General features: G+C 39.1%; 1 protein-coding gene and 1 long non-coding RNA gene across 26 annotated transcripts in view; one reads left to right on the forward strand and one right to left on the reverse strand.

Moving 5' to 3' along the window:
- LOC134737143 (uncharacterized) overlaps nucleotides 1-19,038 on the forward strand; it is a 517,224-nt gene that overhangs the window by 257,567 nt on the left and 240,619 nt on the right. The window lies entirely within an intron of this gene.
- LOC129486808 (serine/threonine-protein kinase Nek4-like) overlaps nucleotides 1-19,038 on the reverse strand; it is a 99,379-nt gene that overhangs the window by 29,831 nt on the left and 50,510 nt on the right. For 13 of the 25 annotated variants that reach the window (XR_010121770.1, XR_010121762.1, XR_010121761.1 and 10 more), the window contains 3 exons: nucleotides 14,638-15,042; nucleotides 2,603-2,659; nucleotides 298-1,909 (listed from right to left, as the gene is read on the reverse strand). Coding sequence is in view for 10 of the 25 variants with exons in the window: in XM_063642961.1 (XP_063499031.1) it covers nucleotides 2,259-2,420; nucleotides 2,603-2,659 (219 nt within the window). In the remaining 15 variants the exon portion in view is untranslated. The other 12 variants (XM_063642957.1, XM_063642963.1, XM_063642958.1 and 9 more) reach the window with 6 other exon arrangements.

Below are 19,038 nucleotides of genomic sequence, written 5' to 3' on the forward strand. Positions count from 1 at the left end.
TCTTTCTCTTCCTTCCTTCTTTCTTTCTTCTTTCCTTCCTTCCTTCTTCTTCCTTTCTTTCTTTCTTCTTTCCTTCCTTCTTCCTTCCTTCCTTCCTTCCTTTCTCTCTCTCTTTTTCTTTCTTTCTTTCTTTCTTTCTTTCTTTCTTTCTTTCTTTCTTTCTTTCTTTCTTTCTTTCTTTTTCTTTCCTTCTTCCCTCCCTCCCTCCCTCTCTCTGTCTCTCTCTCTCTTTCTCTTTCTTTCTTTTCTTTTTTTCTTTTTTTTTTTTTTTTGATAGAGTTTTGCTCTTGTCACTCAGGCTGGAATGCAATAGCACGGTCTTGGCTTGCTGCAACTTCCGCCTCCTGGATTCAAGTGATTTTCCTCCCTCAGCCTTCCAAGTAACTGGGATTACAGGTGCCTGCCACCATGCCCAGCTAATTTTTGTATTATTAGCAGAGATGGGGTTTCACCATGTTGGCCAAGCTGGTCTTGAACTCTGGATCTCAGGTGATCTGCCTGCCTTGGCCTCCCAAAGTGCTAGGATTACAGGCCTGAGCCAGCACACCCGGCCCCATAATCCTTTCTTAATTGGAAGTGACCCAGATGGCCAAAAAGCATATATTACTCACTCCTAAATAACTTCAAGATTTCAAATTACATTAAAAAGTGCAGCTACAAGCATTTATCCCATTTACATGTACATGATTCTTTCATTTTTTCAAACAATTTATCTAGATTACTTCTGAAAACTGAAATATTAGACAAAGCTAGTCATCATTTCAGGTTATTTCCTTGTTAACCTTTTTTATAGCCTGCAAAGGTCAGATGTTCACCTAAGTAAGAACTTTTTAAAGTTAAATACATGGGTATTTTGTCAACAATTCAGAAAATTCAGCTATTTTCATTAAACTAACATTGAATTAGTCTTACTTATCAAAAAAAGTCACACAAAGACTATTTAGTTTTGGCTGGGTATATTGTTTTATAACATTTTATGCTAAACCCCGACACCCCAAAATATCTAGCAGAGACAAATATAAAACCCAGACAAAAAGGTATGCTGGCAATTCTAAAGACATTTCTATTTTTATCTTACCAATAATTTTAAAGCTAGTTTTTAAAATTAACAATTTACTTAATCAAGTGAATTTAAAAAATTCTTGAACTTATTTACTTAATTTACAAGCATTCTTTTGCTTATAAGCAAACTTGGTAGACACAACATATAATAAATGTACATACACATAAACACATCTAAATATGTATACACACACAGACACAAAGATCCAATAGCATTTACCTCAGAACTTTAGCTATGAAATAGCAATACAAACTCACCAGTTTACAAACAGGTTCACATAGCTTAACTATTTTTGCCCCGATACGTAATCCAATGAAGGCTGTGAACCAAAATTTGGGGTAAAGCAGTTCTCATGGCAGTTTGCTTTTTAAAGGCCATACCTTCCCAGATGCCAAAGAGCACTAGGTTCATATAGCACCACAGAAAAACATCATCTATAACCTACTAATCAGACCCAACCCAGCAGCATAAGAGTCTGACTACATGGACTTTCATCTTGCCTTCCCATTCAACAGCAAACTCCAGATCCCAAAGGATACTGGGGCCAGGCGAAGTGCAGTGGCTAACACCTGCAATCCCAGCACTTTGAGAGGCTGATGTGGGAGGATCACTTGAGTCCAAGAGTTTGAGACCAGCCTGGGCAACATGATGGGGCCTTATCTCTCCAAAAATTAAAAAAAAAAAAAAAAAAAAACACAAAAAAACTAGGCATGATGGCATGTACCTGTACTCCTAGCTACTTGGGAGGCTGAGCTGGGAGGATCCCTTGAGCACAGCAGTTCCAGGTTACAGTGAGCCATGATGACACTATTGCACTCCAGCCTGGGCAACAGAGTAAGATCCTGTCTTTAAAAAAAATGGAATATTGAAGTCAAACAGCGTTACAGAAGAATATCAGTTATATCAGTTTATCAAACTCTAATTTCCCATGACTATATCAACACACACAACCACAAAAATATAAACCAACTGCCGTAACAACAAGCTCTAAGAGTATCCAAACTGAAACAGTCAGGGTGCTTCCCTCTCTCAGTTGGGCTTATTCAACTTGTAAATGGAAATTCTTTAAAAAATTTCCTGGCTAGATGTGGTGGTTCATGCCTGTAATCCTAGCACTCTGGGAGGCCGAGGCAGGTGGATCACAAGGTCAGGAGATCGAGACCATCCTGGCTAACACAGTGAAACCCCGTCTCTACTAAGAATACAAAAAAATTAGCTGGGCATGGTGGCAGGCACCTGTAGTCCTAGCTACTCGGGAGGCTGAGGCAGGGAATGGCATGAACCCGGGAGGCGGAGCTTGCAGTGAGCTGAGATCACACCACTGCACTCCAGCCTGGACGACAGAGGCAGACTCCATCTAAAAAAAAAAAAAAAAAAATCCCAAATTGAGAGGAGCAGATACTGTCTAGGCCCACAAAGGACACTTTTACCTATCCAGATGCAGATGTCAAATTTCTAAGGCTGTTTTTCCTAGGTAATCAGGAACATGGTTGGGGCCAGCAGTGGTGGGGCTAGACAGAGAGAGAAACTGAGACTCACCTCTGGCCAAAAAAGGGTCTGGCAGCTGCTTAGGAGGGCTTCCAAAACTTTTTCAGCCTGTGGAAACAAACCAACGAGCAATACCTTACTGGTCAGGAAACTAAATCTATTACGTAAATGCCAGGGGTTCATTCTAGGTTCTGCTGCTTGCAGCACAGAAAGCCAGTCACAGAGACAGTGAAGATAGCCAGAGAAGGCTTGAATCAGGTGCTACAGCCAAGGAGATGACAGATCATTTACAAATCCATCTCCCTGAGCAACCAAAATTAGGGGTTTATATAGTAAGAAAGAAATGTATCCATGTATAGGAAAATGGAAACTAGGGAGGGGCAAGAAAGAGAAGTTGGTCAACAGGAAGCAGGTGGTTGGTTATACAATTATGATGGGTGAGGGAGTCTCATGTTTCATTGTCGAGATGCAGTGATCTGCTAAGTTTCAGCTCCTTAATACTATCTGGAAGGCCTGATGGTTGGTTTCTTGAGAAAGGAACTCAGATAAGACAAATATAACTTTCTTGAATTTGAAGACTGAAGCATCAATTTCTATGTTTATCCCAAAGAAACCATACACATCAGTTCTATGAGACAACTGGGACAATTTCATAACCTTCATTAGAGGTTGGGAAATGTCTTCCTGTATTTCCAAGATGAGAAAACAGTGTGGAGGCCAAAAGTCATTGGTCCCACCCATACTGCCCTGTAATGTACGCTTTTCTCAAACATTTTCCAAATTCACTGCTACAGTGCTCTGAACCCTTTCTATTTTCTGCAGATGCAAATTTAATACTGTATATTCCTGATCTGATATGAAACAAACAACAGCACCACATTTTCCCCAGATATTGTTTTGCCAAGGCTTTGATCTCCACTGCAATGTGCCAGCAAGGCAAGAGGAAAATGAGAGGTCTTTGAGTTCAATGATCTTGTCTAATTAAGCTGGAGCTCTTCCTTGGAACCCCAAGCCATCATAATGTCTGTGGCCAGGATTGGAGCTCTGAACATCCTAGCAACTGGGCTTTGCCACAACCTTCTTTGACCAGCTTCTGTTCATCCACCAGCATTCCTATGCCATAGAGAGTCAATGAGGTAAGACTAAGCCAGATGGACCACGTACAAATCACCTGGAGACCTCTGAATCTGTAGCGAAGAAATTAAGACAAAGTTGAGGAAATCTGAACTGCTGGTTCTCCAGCTACTGTAGTCAAATGAAGAGGAGACAGAAGCCCTGAAATTTTGAATTCTTAGGATGAAAAGGGACACATTGGTTGTATGACTAACTTTATAGGGAAAGACCTTCAATAGTTATAATGTGAACTCAATAAATAGTAATGTAGCAAAGAGAAGTTTCCATGAGGAAAATAACATGTGAAGTCAAAACTTAAAAAGATTTTTCCAAGTTGCATTTCAGAAGAGGGAGGAGAAAAAGCAAAGGAATATGAGATAATGAAAAACAAACTATAACATATTCCTCACCCTTCAACAATAATCTGGAGGTCAAAAGCTAAATTCTTTATCACCAAAGAATCTTTTGACCTTCACATTGGCTTATTGGGTATAACTGTATTTCCAGAGTCACTCTCTGATTCCTGATACTCCTTTACAAAGTGGCCATCAATGAGCTGAAAAAAGACAGAGTGGAGCATCTGGAACGCTGAACAACAGGCTGATTTGACCTCAGAAAGATTGTAAAGGTGGCCTTGTGTTAAATGAGTCACTAAGACAAGCCCACACTTAGTTGCAAAGAGACAGAAGGAAAGCTCATCTCTGTTGATGTGAAATGGCGCAGAGTCTTCTCATCTATTCATGAAAGGAGGAAAAGACTTTGACCATTGATTCAGAGCAAAGATAAAGAGGAAGACCAAGATAATGACATATTTTCTCCACATGCCTTTCAAAATGGTATTTTATTTACTCTTCTTTCAAGTAACGTGAAATAAGGGCACCACTTTTCACAAAACACAAAATACTTTATGGTTTAATCCTTTCAGCCATTCTCAAAATGGGTACCAATCTCTGTCTTACCTATAAGGAAACCAGGGCTCAGAACAAGTGAAGGGTTTGTTCACAATCTCCCAGTTAGTCTGAAGGAGAGCAAAAATCACACACAAGATGATCTGAGTTCAAAACACAAGCTGTGGTCACTAAATGGTCAGAACAAGCTTCTCTGTGCTCTGAGAGCCTGGCAAAGACTGGGAATGAAATGGACTTCCTTGCTTTAAATGGAAGGTGTTGGGGAAGAAAGAGTTAAGGTCTCACAGAGTTTAACTAAAGGCAAGTTTCCTCTTCCCTCAGGAAGGAATCATGGATCATTCTCCAGCTTTTTCTCTAGACCGTGTTCTAATAAGCTTTCTCTCCACTTGGCTCCTGATCTTATTTTAATTTCTGAGTGTAGGGGCTTTTCATTCTAAGCACATTATAGTATTCCAGCTTGCCCATTACCCATCTGTCCCAGGAGTGTATCTTGAGGGCTTAAATGTTCAGTGTGGTGGAGGAAAGTTTAGCACTAGTTTCCTTTGGTAAGGGAATAATTTGCTTATCAAATATTAAACAGAAATGTTTTAGCAGGTTACTTGTTCCTCTGCAGAATGGAACGCTACATAGTATTTCATTACCAGCTAATTTCTTCTGCAAATGAATGACTACTTTCTGAATTTAATTCAACTATGTAAACATTATTGTGAGGAGTCCATTCCACAACAGACCTATGCTCTGCTAGGAGATACAAAAATGAGTAACTCATAGTCTCTGCGTTTGAGACCTCTCAATTCATTTGAGTAAAGTCAGTAAGTGAGTAGCATTCCATGGATGGGGGTTCTCATAAAGGTGTTTTCATTCACCTTAGATGTCATTGAGGAACACCAGCAAGTCCTAAATTATCTGATTTTTAAGTAATAGAGTCTTTTACATATGTAGCTATTTTTCATGCATTGCATGTAATTTTCTTTGGTATCTATATGGATATGCCTCATGTTAGTTTTGATAGTGGTCACAGTTCTTTCCTGAGGACAGAATGGCATATAACTATTAATAATAATGCCAGAATTTGTTGGGTATTTATTATGTGTCGGACGTTAGAGCTCTTCTAGTCAAGAGTCTGTGCCCAGTGAATGTCGTGTACTACTGTAGAGCTTTATTCTCCAAGCAACACAGATGATAAATATATAGCTATTACTCCAATTTTGTAGATAAAGAAACTGAGCCTCAGAAAGCTTCTTAACATGCCCAAAGTCACACAAGAAGAACTGTGGATCCGTATGACTTTTTCTAAGCTTATTTTTAAACTTCTTTAAGACTAATCCAGAGATGTTAGTTTTGCATCCCTTTAAGTGTCATCTTTCTGGCATCTGTAACAAAATCCTTGAATATTCAGCAAGTTCTCTATTCTGTAGGTGGCATAAACTCAACCAACTCCCCAGGTCTGTGTGAGCCCTGACAATTTTTCAGCTTAGGGCTCCCTGATAATTCTTCTTTCCACAAAGTTTTTCCTTGCCCAGCCTCATGGAATTTGGAGCAGTTGATCTTCTCTGGTACTTTGCTCCACAAATTTGAGCTACCTCTACTTCTGTCCCTACTGGTGTCTTCATCCTCAACTCAGATTGCCAAGCTGTTTTGATCTTTGTTGTTTGCCCCACAGTTCATAGATTGTCTCTAGGCAAAAAGCCAGAATAATTGTGGGGCTTGCCTCACTTGCTTCCCTTCTTTGGGGGTCTCATTCATGCTGTGTCTGCTGTCCTGTATTGGAAAATTGTTGGCAAATATTTAATTCCATTTTCTAGTCATTTGTGATAAGAAAGTATGCTGCTAGCAGCAGACATTCTTCCAAGATGTAACAATGTTTGTGGTGTTTAAGTGAAAAAAAAAAAAAAATCACACTTTAATGCGACATATACAGTTTATGCTTATTATGGAAAAATATGTTAATATTCTATTGAATGGATCTAAAAATACAGACATAAAATGTTTGAGGTGCTTGATATCCCAATTGCCATGATTTGATCACTACACATTATATACATGTATCAAAATATCACATGTACTCCATAACATGTACAACTATTATTTATCGATTAAAAATGTCAGTAGTAGTTTCTAGGTGGGTAAGATTGTTGCCATTTTTTTCTTTTTTTTTCTGATAGGAAACCTACATTGCTTAGATAACATGAAAAGGAAAGCTTCAGGAAAAATTAAATGACAAAATATACAGTCCTTAAAAGCAGAATTACAACTAAAATATGGCATCTATATTCATCATTAGAGCTGAGTGATGTCAATCAGAATCAGAGCTATCCTACTAGAAAACTTAATGATACTATTTAAGCATTCAAAGATCAATCACTGCTATTTTACTTAACCCCAATTTCTCTCTATCTCAGACTAAAAAAAAAAATATATATATCCAAGGTGTTTCTTTATTGTTCCCAATAATTTCCCCAAATTGTAGCAATGCCTCCACTTTACAAAGGGTTTCTACTTAAAGCTTTTCTTAACACTTTTGTCCCTCTGAGCTGTGGTGGTAATTTGTTTAAAAATTGCTATTTTATTTTTCTCTCACTCTGGTCTGTTTTATCTTGAGAGGAAGAAGGAAGTTGACATTTACCACTATAGATCCAGCACTGTGTTCTTATTCATATACTTGATTTTATTTGATTTTCAAAATAATCCTGCAAAGTATTTTGGATTCACTTTAGGTTGAAAAGTGGGGAGACAGTCTCAAAAGACAAAAGCACTTGCCCAAGATTATAAAACTAGTAAGCAACAATCTAGAATTGAGCTCTGGTATGTAGATGTATTTTCCAATTCCTTGAAAGACTGTTATTTAGGAATTAAGTAGAATTTCACCCTCCCTTTATGTCCTCTCCTCAATTTCTTCAAAGTTTTATCATATGCAAGTTAGTTCACAAAAAACATGTGGCTCTCTCCTCTTCCAACCATATGCCTGGGTACAACTCTGCATAGTATAGATAACAAAATAGTCTCTGAGCATATATATGCAGATTTGTGAGGTCATTTTCATTTCAGTTATCATCTTCTCTCTACTTCCATAGCACTCAGTTAATTAATTTATATATTCTTTCCTTTAACTGATATGCCTGGGACCCAGGTTATGTAGTAATAAGTAAGACTTGATTTCTACTTTCAGGGTGCTCAGAGTCTAATGTGAACATACATGCACATAGTATAGTAAGTATAATGTTAGAAGTAGCCATGGAGTCCTATAGATGCATAAAGAAAGGGCTCTTTATTTAATTTGGAGAGGAAAGGAGATCAGAAATGGCTTCTTGGAGAATATCATAACTGAGTCAAATATTAAAGGCTATGTAAAAGTTAGGCAGGTGGATAACATAGGAAAGAGGATTCAGGTGTTGGGAATATTACACAAAAAAATACTTGTAAGCATGGAAGAACACAGTGTAAGTGAAAACTCATGAACATTTAAAGCTAGTTGAAGAACAAGTAAGATGGTGGAATGGTGAGAAGGAGGATGGAGACTTAAACACAATTCAGATCTTAGGATGGAAAGTTAACATCTTAAACTAAAGATTGAGTTGTCATTGAAGATTTTCAGGAAACAAATGATGTAATCAGATCTCCTCTTCATGAAATTATGTAGGATACCAACATAAAGAATACTCACGTATTTTACTAAAAGTATTCCAAAAGATAAAGAGGGAATACTCCTTAAATCATTCTATAAAGCCAGTATCACCCTAAAACCAAAACCAGGAAAGGATATAACAAAAATAGAAAACTACAGATCAATATCTCTGATGAACACAGATGCAAAAATCCTCAACAAAATGCTAGTTAACTGAGTCCAACAGCATATCAAAAAGCTAACACACCATGATCAAGTGGGTTTCATACCAGGAATGCAGGGACGGTTGAACATTTGCAAGTCAATAAATGTGATACATCATAAACAGAATTAGAAACAAAATTTATCTTAATAGATGCATAAAAAGGCATTTGACAAAATTTAACATCCCTTTATAATTAAAACCTTCAGCAAAATCAGCATAGAGGGGACATGGCTTAAGTTAATAAAAGCCATCTATGACAAACCCACAGCCAACATTATACTGAACAGGAAAAAAGTGAAAGCATTCCCCTGGGAACTGGAACAAGACAAGGACACCCACTTTCACCACTGCTTTTTAACATAGTACTAGAAGTCCTAGCCAGAGCAATTAGACAAGAGAAAGAAATGAAGGGCATCCAAATCAGTAAAGAGGAAGTCAAACTGCTGCTGTTCACTGATGATATGATCATATACATAGCAAACCCTAAAGACTCATCCACAAAGCTCCTAGATTTGATAAATGAATTCAGCAAAGTTCTAGGATACAAAATCAACGTACACATACAGTAGCACTGCTATATGTCAACAACCAAGCTGAGAATAAAATCAAGTACCCAACCCCTTTCATAACAGCTGCAAAAAAATATAATATTTAGGGATATACTTTACCAAGGAGGCAAAATAGTTCTGCAAGGAAAACTATAAAACATTGCTGAAAGAAATCATCTATGACACAAACAGATGGAAGCACATCCCATGTTCATGGATGGGTAGAATCAAAACTGTGAAAATGACCATACTGCCAAAAACAGTCTATAAATTCAATGCAATTCCCATCAAAATACCATCATCATTCTTCACAGAACTAGAACAAAAAAATACTAAAATTCTTATGGAACCAACACAGAGCCCATGTAGCCAAAGCCTGACTAAGCAAAAAGAACAAATCTGATGGCATCACATAACCCAACTTCAAACTATACTACAAGGCTATCATTACCAGAACAGCATGGTACTGGTATAAAAATAAGCAGGTAGACCAATGGAACAGAAGAGAGAACCCTGAAATAAAGCCAAATACTTACAGCCAACTGATCTTTGACAAAGCAAACAAAAACGTAAAGTGAGGAAAGGACACCCTATTCAACAAATGGTGCTGGGATAATTGGCAAGCCACATGTAGAACAATGAAGCTGGATCCTCATCTCTCGCCTTATACACAGATCAACTAAAGATGAATCAAATACTTAAATCTAAGACCTGAAACTATAAAAATTCTAGAAAATAACATTGGAAAAACTCTTCTAGACATTGGCTTAGGCAAAGAGTACATGACCAAGAACCCAAAAGCAAATGCAACAAAAACAAAAAATAAATAGAAGGAACCTAATTAAACTGAAAACCTTCTGCACAGCAGAATAAATAAACAGCAGAGTAAAAAGACAACCCACAGAGTGGGACAAAATATTCAGAAATTATGCATCCGACAGGGGACTAACATCCAGAATCTACAAGAAACTCATAGGAATCAGCAAGAAAAAAAAACAAATAATCCCATCAAGAAGTGGGCAAAGGACATGAATAGACAATTTTCAAAAGAAGATATACAAATGGCCAACGAGCATATGAAAAAATACTTAACATCACTAATTATCAGGGAAATACAAATTAAAACCACAATGAGATACCACCTTACTCCTGCAAGAATAACCATAATTAAAAAATTGAAAAATAACAGATGATGGCATGGATGTGAGGAAAAAGGAACACTTTTACATGGCTGAAGGGAATTTGAACTAGTACAACCACTACAGGAAACAGTATGGAGATTCCAAATAGAACTACTATTTGATCCAGCAATCCTATATATATAACATTTCTATATATACCATGGAATACTACACAGCCATAAAAAGGAATGAAATAATGGCATTCACAGCAACCTGAATGGAGTTGGAAACCATTATTCTAAGTGACATAACTCAAGAATGGAAAACCAAGCATCGTATATTCTCACTTATAAGTGGGAGCTAAGCTGTGAGGATGCAAAGGCATAAGAATGACATAATGGACTTTGAAGACTTAGGGGGAAGGGTGGAAGTGAAGTGAGGGATAAAAGACTACACATTGGGTACAGTGTACACTGCTCAGGTGATGGGTGCACCAAAATCTCAGAATCACCACTAAAGAACTTTTCCATGTAACCAAACACCACCTGGTCCCCCAAAACTATTGAAATGAAAATAAGAAGTCTAAACAACAATAAAAAATCCTCACTTTTTTTTTTTTTTTTTTTTTTGAGATGGACTCTCACTCTGTCGCCCAGGCTGGAGTATCGTTGTGCAATCTTGGCTCACTGCAACTTTCGCCTCCCAGGTTCAAGCGATTCTCCTGCCTCAGCCTCCTGAGTAGCTGAGATTACAGGCGCATTCCACCACACCCGGCTAATTTTTGTATTTTTAGTAGAGGCGGGGTTTCACCATGTTGATCAGGCTGGTCTTGAACTCCTGATCTTGTGATCCACCTGCCTTGGCCTCCCAAAGTGCTAGGATAACAGGAGTGAGCCACCGCTCCTGGCCCTTCATGTAATTTTGAGGGCACAATTCAATCCACAGTAGAAGGCATCAAATAGGAGGAACTTGTAAACAATGTAATATTCCATTAAAAGGGAAAATATATAAGGACTGCGAAATGTCTGTTGTGTTTGGCAACAGTGGGGCCATTAGGACTTTAAGAAAACTGATTTGAATGGAGTAGGTTACTCCTGGGACACTGAGAACACTATGACACGGTCTGTATGTGGCAGAGCTCAATCTAATGAAGAAACCAAGCAAAGAGTTAGAGAAAGGCTTCACACTTTGCCCTCAAGGGTCATAGAAAGCTTCCTGGAAGAGGCGACAATGGAAATAGGTTTTAAAGCAAAAGTAAGTCATTCAAAAGGGAGTGGGAAGCCTATCAAACTAGAGGAACAGGGTGGTCAAAGACAAAAAGGGTGGAGAATCCAGGCATGGTGGCTCACACCTGTAATCTCAGCACTTTGGGAGGCCAAGGCAGGCAGATTGCTTGAATTCAAGAGTTCGAGACCAGCCTAGCCAAAATGGTAAAACCTTGTCTCTACAAAAAATACAAAAATTAGCCAGGGTTGATGGCACACACTGGTGAACCCAGGTACTCCGGAGGCTGAGGTAAGAGAATGACTTGAGCCTGGCAGGAATAGGTTGTAATGAGCCAAGATTGTACCACTGCACTCCAGCCTGGGCAACAGAGCAAGACCCTGTCAAAAAAAAAAAAAAAAAAAAAAAAGCAGGGGTCGGGGGGTGGACAGAAAAACCACAGTTTGTGAAGAACCATAAAATAATTCAGCATGGCTAAAGAGTAGAGAGAGGGGTTACTAGAGAGCAGAAAGTAAGCTAGAAAAAGATGAATCCAGAGAAGGCATGAGCAACCGGGATTCAAATGCAGGACTTATGAATTCTGCCTTCCCACTGCTAAGCTTCTTAGCCTTTTTTTGTCCTGGCCCAATTTAGGAAACCACTTTGTGGGGGTCCTATTAGGTTTAGCTTTCAGTTGCTAGAAGAGCATGGACTGACATATGCCACAAAGCAGGTCAGAAAATGACTTTGTGTCAACATTCATCCCCACTCCACGCTCCCCACCTCTGCAACATTAACAAGAAAATGAGAACGCCTGCCCAGCTGTCCTGTTGGATGTCACTGGGTAATTGATCTTTTATTAAGAATCTGTAATTGTTCTTCACTGATCTGTGACCTAAATTCAGCGGTGCTGAAGAGTGAGCCCCAGCCAACAGGATTTCCCTGAGAACACGATGAAGTTCCTGTATCAATTCGATTCATTAACTAGAAAGAGAGAACAAGCAGCCAGCTTTTTTTTTTTTGCCCACATTCTTTAGTGAATCATTTGTTAGTTTGACCAGAATTTTTCTGGGATCCAGTCTACAATTCTGTAAGAAAAAAAGACAGCAAAGCTCATTCAAATACTTCTTGCGACATTAATTCTGAGGCAGAAACCAAATTACATTAAGTGGATCTGATTGTCTTGCTATTAAAGACCTCAAGTTTACTCACTGAGTATTTTCAGCCTGAAGAGAAGAAATGCTCTCAATCTGGGTACGGTGTTTGGTAACTTGGGATTAAATAAGAGCCAACTTGGCTCACAAGTGGATTTAAAAACAGGAAGAAAGAGAGAGAAAGAAAAAAAAATTAAGAAAAAGGCAAATACAATACAAACCTAGTACAAGCTTCCAGTGAAAATTTGCGTGTTGTAATAAAGCTTGTAAGAAGGAAGAGAACCAATATAAATGCTTACTATGTCTAAGAATGCCTTTAATTATGACAGCCCAGTTGAGGTCCAGAGAGGGACACACCGTTTCTAAAGAACTGAATCAAAATTTAAAGCTACATCTTCTAACTGAAAGTCCAATGCTCCTTTACCCTAACAGTAATTTTTGAATTTTGACAGTGTGAACTGCTGACTAGTGATCAAGAATGTTTTGGAATCTCATAGGCTGATACCTGCACAGGTAGAAAGCAAACAGCCCTCAACTCGAGTATCATTCCTCATTTTTTGACAGAAATCCCCAAAAAAGAATCATTTCATGGCTCCATCTCCTGTTTCCCTGGCTGAAACCACCTGATGGCTAAGGTCTTATTGTTTAGGCATTTCACGCATACTTATGTGAGAAGTACAAAAGCACCTGGAATAGAGAGGACAGTCTACAACATATCCTCCTGAAGCTCAGTCTTTAGTCAGGAGGCTAAGAGACATACACATTCTGATATTAATGTATAGTGACATCATGCTTTCACTGACATCATCTCAATGCAGTCTCACAGCAAATTTGTAAGGTAGTCTGAACAGGTGACATTATCTCTGTTGTATAAGTGAAGAAACTGAGATTTAATGGGTTGAGTCACTGGCCCAAGGTCACAAAGATAGTGAGTGGCAAAACCTAGCATGAAGCTCAGAGTATGTGGCTCTGTACTAGTATTTCTCACAGCCCACTGTAATGACTGTCAGGTTGCTTTTAAGATTATGAAAGTCCTATATTGAATTATGATTCGAATTGAGACCTTGGAGTCTGAAGATGGAATTACTTGGGAAGAAGCATCACAGTATCTTAGAAGAGTGTCCCTCCCTGAAGCAGATTTGGGGTCTCATTCCATTTCTGTACTTACATTAATGGACCATGTTAGGCAAGTCGTTTAACACATTTGGACCCCAGCTTCCAAATCTATACAGTGGAAGGTATAATTGGAGAGAGTATAAAGCCTTTAGTGCCCACTTGAGAGATTTTCAGAGCAGTCAATGAGACTTTAGAAATAAAAGTGAATTTAAAACATAAAGTGCTTTATAAACCCCAGCATTGCCTTAAACCCTGAGATTGCTTGATGGCCCATTGCGTATATTCACAGGCACTGCCCCAACTGACCCTTACTACAGCTCTAGAAATGACAGGCATTAATTCTTCCAATCCATAGATGAGGCAACTACGAAGTGTTATTTTTAACCCCTCTTTTTTTAAGGAGAAAAACTGAGCTTGAGCACATTAAAAAAATGTGGCCCAAAGTCAATATAGTATATATTGACCTTGGAATTGGAGAATAATCTTCTGTCACAAGAGCAGGAGCCACAGACTCAAATACTTTTAGGGTTATGTTACCAATTGTGGAACACATGTGCATGAAATGAGCTGAATAAGATGCCAAATGACTTGGTATTGGAGAGGCAATAGGGAGTGGTGGGGCCTGTAGCAAACTAGAGAGAGCATGGCTCAGTTAAAAGAGAGTGGCAGCAACTCAACTCCAGCCAATTGTTTCCATACAATATTAAGCCCAGGGATTTTAGAACTTCTAGCTAGAAAAATAGAGGCTAGATATGTATATTCTTGTTCAAAATTGCCTCAATTAGAAGATATTAGCAAGTAATTCAAATGCAATACATTTTTGTATTATCACTATACTGGTCCACATAATAAGGGGACAGTTTTCTTCCTGCTCTCACAAAGTGTTTCAGATTAAGTTATGACCACTTAAGTATGCAAAGACAAAACAGTATATCAGTAATGCAGCGATTGTGAGCATGTACTTCAGAAACAAATGATCTGGGTTCAAATCCTAGTGTTGACATTAAGTAGTTTAATAACCTTGGGCAAGTCGCTTGACTTCCCTATATCTCAGTTTCCCTATCTGTAAAATGGAAGTAATAAGAGTACTTACCGCTTTCAGTGGTTGTGACTATCAAATGAATTGACATGGGTAAAACAATTAGAACAGTTCCTGACACATAGTAAGAGTCATGTAAACATCAACGCTTATGAAAGCTCTCATCCCAGGATAAGCATCTCCTAGAAAACATCTTCGTCCATGTACCAGCTTAATCATATTTATTCTGCAGTTGATGTTTATGCCACATGTTCTTTCTGGGTAGAGAAGCCTGAAGTTATTCTGTTTATCCTGACCTTGGAAAAGACAAAGCAGCTCATGTCCCCAGGGATCTAAAAATTTCACTGGGAATGATCTCCCAGTGTCCCCAAAACCTCGGCCAGCATTTCTCTATTCACAGCTGCACTGAAGAGCTTCCTTCCTGGCTTGTGTCTCCAAAAGGGGATACGATGGCAAGGTCTGTAAGAGGAAGGAAAGGGGACCTTTTTAATTAGCTTTCTCTTTTGAATGACGCCACCACAGATCTGATTCATTTCCATGAATTGAAAAAAAAAAAAAGCAGGGTAGGTGGTAAGCGCTCTGTAAGGAATGAATGAAACTGTCAGGAGAGCACAGATTAGAGGAAAGCTGAAGCTGGAGAAAACAGCCATGTGAATTTGGCCCTCCACCATGACCCACGTTTAGGCCAGGAGATGATGTCAAAATCTAAATTTAAAATGGAGGTGGCAAAAGGTTTGCTTCCATGATTGGCAAGGAGAGGCCAAAAGAGAGATGGAAATGTTGGTCTGCTTCTCAGTGTTGTAGAACATACCAAATTGGTTATCTGGAAACTTTTATGAAAGGATCTCCTGTTTGCAGATCTATTTCTGTGATATTCCACAGGAAGATTTCCTGCTTTCAGGTCACCTTATGGGGTGTGTGTGTGTGTGTGTGCACATAATACATTTACGTGAAAGTTCACGAGCCTGAGGCAGCCTACTAATTGCATGGCATGGTCTTTCCTGCAGACATTTACTCGATGACAAACCGATGTGCCTCTTTAGAGACTGAAGAACAGGACTCAGATCTATGGAATCTGGAGACAGCACCATTACTCCACTAGTTTTCATGTTGTAGGCTCAGTATTAATGTCCCTATTACATTACCTCATCTTTCTTCACGTCAGTCCTTGGAAGTAGATATTAATTCTACATGATAGATGGAGAAACAGGCCCATAGAAGTCTACTAACTTGCCATAGCTACATAGCTACTGAGTGGGATTTTAGTTAGGTCTGACTTCTTCAAAAGCCTAGGCTCTTTTTACTGCCCCCATGCGATCTTCAAAAGAATTACTTGATAAACAAGAGGTTTTTGCACACAAGACTATTAACCATTCTCCAAACCATCACTTGCCTCCATGCCACTGAGTTTCTTTACTTCTGCTGGGAAACTTCTACTGTCCTTTTAAGACCTAATTCAAAAACCCTGTCCTCAGTGAAAGTTTCACTGATCTACCATTCCCTCAGCCAAATACCATCTTTGTCATTTCTGGGATGTCACAGCCTATAGTAGAGGGCTCAGCTGTGTCAGTGATTATACCAAATAATAGGCAGGAATGGCTTTCTGAAATTTGATGAACCTCGTTATGTCTAGGCCAAGTCATGCTCATCATCGACGTCCAGTCCAGTGCCTGACTCATGGTGTCAACAAACCTATCTTGTATGTGTTTGTAGAAGGAAGAAAAGAAGGAAGGAAGGAAGGAAGGAAGGAAGGAAGGAAGGAAGGAAGGAAGGAAAAACTGAAGGAAGGGAGGGAGGGAGAGAGGCAGCAGGCATACAGATATGATTTCATTTTCATAAGCAAAAGAGACTTAAGTAAGAATCATTACTCTTTTTACTGAAGTAAAAAGTCTTTTAGATTTTGATTCAACAAATTGGTTCCCAGTCTAGGCCCCTCTACTATATAATAGCTCATACAGAGCATGTATGTATGTATGTATGGACCTCAGTTTCCCTCAACTGACTGGAGAATATTGCTTGTCTCCAAATGTTCATTAAATATCCTGCAAAGCCTTGCACTCATCAATTCTGCTAACATTTTATTGTATCCTGGCTAAAGTTAACTCAACTCTGGCAGCAAGGAAACCAACTCAGATGGGAGCAGATGGCTTTCATACACATTATTTGCTCTGTTGTCTGTTCTCATTCTTCCTGTTTGTATTTGTTTAGTTCTAAAGCCTTCCCCAACCCCACTTGAAAAAAATGTTTCTTTCTGGGTCAACAGGTGTCACTGTTGAGCAATACAACTATGCCCCCCTCCCCACCCCAACTTTTTGGTGCTGACAACCCTGGCTGCTTACAAGGCCCACCCTCTGCTCAGTCCTGATGTTATCAGGTGAGTGAAATCTATAGTCACTATGTCAGTTGCCTAAACAGACCTCCAAGGAGCACCAATATATATTTTTCTTAATGATCTAATTTCTGAATGCAACTGTAGACCTTACTACCCAGAAAAGGAGGCAACTAGAAAGAAGAAACTATAACTGTTTCCATTTGCAAGAGGTAGCATTAGTGGAGGAGCCTTGTTGCTCCATGTAGAATGTCTAAACTTTAGTGCTTGCACTATCCCAACCAGTTGCCACTGGTATAATGGGCTCAAGCCAGAGGAGCCCCCACAGCAAGTTGGCACAGGAGTGAGATAGGTTGCAGATCACCAAAAAGACCAGATTATTAGTTTAGACCATAGATCTTCCAGGACACACAGAGTTATTCAGGAAGAATTTAAGGGGAATGTATTCACAGAATGTAGGTGGGGATAGAGCAAAAAAAATGTGTCAATTGCTACCTGTTTATTACTCTCAGGTTGATGTGGCTGGGGAGATGAGGAATTGTGTAGAATGGAATGCGATGGAATATGAAATGGTGTGGAATACACTATAGGAATGCAAACAGAATGAAATCAAATGAAATGGGCCAGAACAGACGAAGACATAAAACAGATTATTGTGTCAAAATTATGAAATGAAATAGAGAATGAAATAGAATTAGATGGACTTTTTCATTAAGTGCTTTGAGACATATAGAGATGTGTTTAATTGGCTTGAAAGTAATTAGCAAATTCAGGAAATTGTCATAGTTCCAGGCCAGATGATTTAGCTACATAGGGACCTAAAAGTCTGGTGCTTTTCTTGAATTATTCTACTTTAAAATTAGCACAAGTGGTCACCTGTCATGGCCCACAACTGGCACTCTGTTGTGACAACTAACATTTATTGCCTCTTTGCTGGACACTTTGTATGTATTATTTCATTCAATTATTCTATCAGTCAAATGGCAGATGTCCTATCTTGATCTCTATTTTATAGATGGGGAAATAGAGGCACCAGAAGGTTAAGATACTTGCCCAAGACCACACAGCTGGAAGGTAGTGGAATCAGAATTCAAACATCAGGCAGTTTGGCTTGAGCTTCTACATGCTAAGCCACCACACACACTGCCTCTCATCATGCCAGAGGCTCATAGCCTATGACACTTAAATGTAGAAATATTAAGATCTGCGTATTCTGTTTTAGCCACAAAATATTACTTGCAAAAAGGCTGGAAAACTTGAGAGGGGCACTGCTCTGATACGGAAACAATAAAACAGCAGCACTTAACTCTTCTGCCATACTCAACACAACCAACACTACACTGGTCCCTTCTATTTTTAAACAAGGTTTCGTTGGGGGCTTCCGTGATCCTATTAAACATTCCTAATCCTGATACTCATTTGCTCAGCAAACATTTCCTAAGGGTCTGCAATGAACACAGGCAATCCAATCATTCATTTACTCATTTAACATTTGAACACCTATTCTTTCTCCTTAGGTTTCCTTTCTCTCTCTCTCTCTTTTTTTTTTTTTTTTTTTTTTTTTTGAGATGGAGTATCTCTCTGTCACCCAGACTGGAGTGCAATGGCGCGATGTCAGCTCATTGCATCCTCCTCCTGGGTTCAAGCGATTCTCCCGAGTAGCTGGGACTACAGCCATGCACCACCATGCCCGGCTAATTTTTGTATTTTTAGTAGAGGTAGGGTTTGCCATATTGGCCAGGCTAATCTCAAACGTCTGACCTCAGGTAATCTGCCTGCCTTGGCCTCCCAAAGTTCTGGGATTACAGGCATGAGCCCCGCACCCAGCCCTCCCCTTAAGTTTCTAATAAAGTAGATTCAGTTATTGTAAAAAGATTCTCAGCAATAATTTTTAAAAAGACAATGTGAGAAAAATATAGAATTAATAATCAGGTAACTGAGATCTCCCCTAACTGAGATCCTAGAATGCCCATTTTTTAAAATGCCCCACTGAGGCTACTGATAGCTGCCTTTGTTAAGTGTTTACTACTCGAGAGAAGCTGTACGGTCTGCTCACTGAGAGAGACTGCCTGAGCTCAAACCCTGGCTCTAACACTAGATAGCCTTGTCTCCTTGTATGAGCTACT

The sequence above is a fragment of the Symphalangus syndactylus genome, chromosome 7, assembly GCF_028878055.3.
Source record: "Symphalangus syndactylus isolate Jambi chromosome 7, NHGRI_mSymSyn1-v2.1_pri, whole genome shotgun sequence".
NCBI classification, from domain to species: domain Eukaryota; kingdom Metazoa; phylum Chordata; class Mammalia; order Primates; family Hylobatidae; genus Symphalangus; species Symphalangus syndactylus.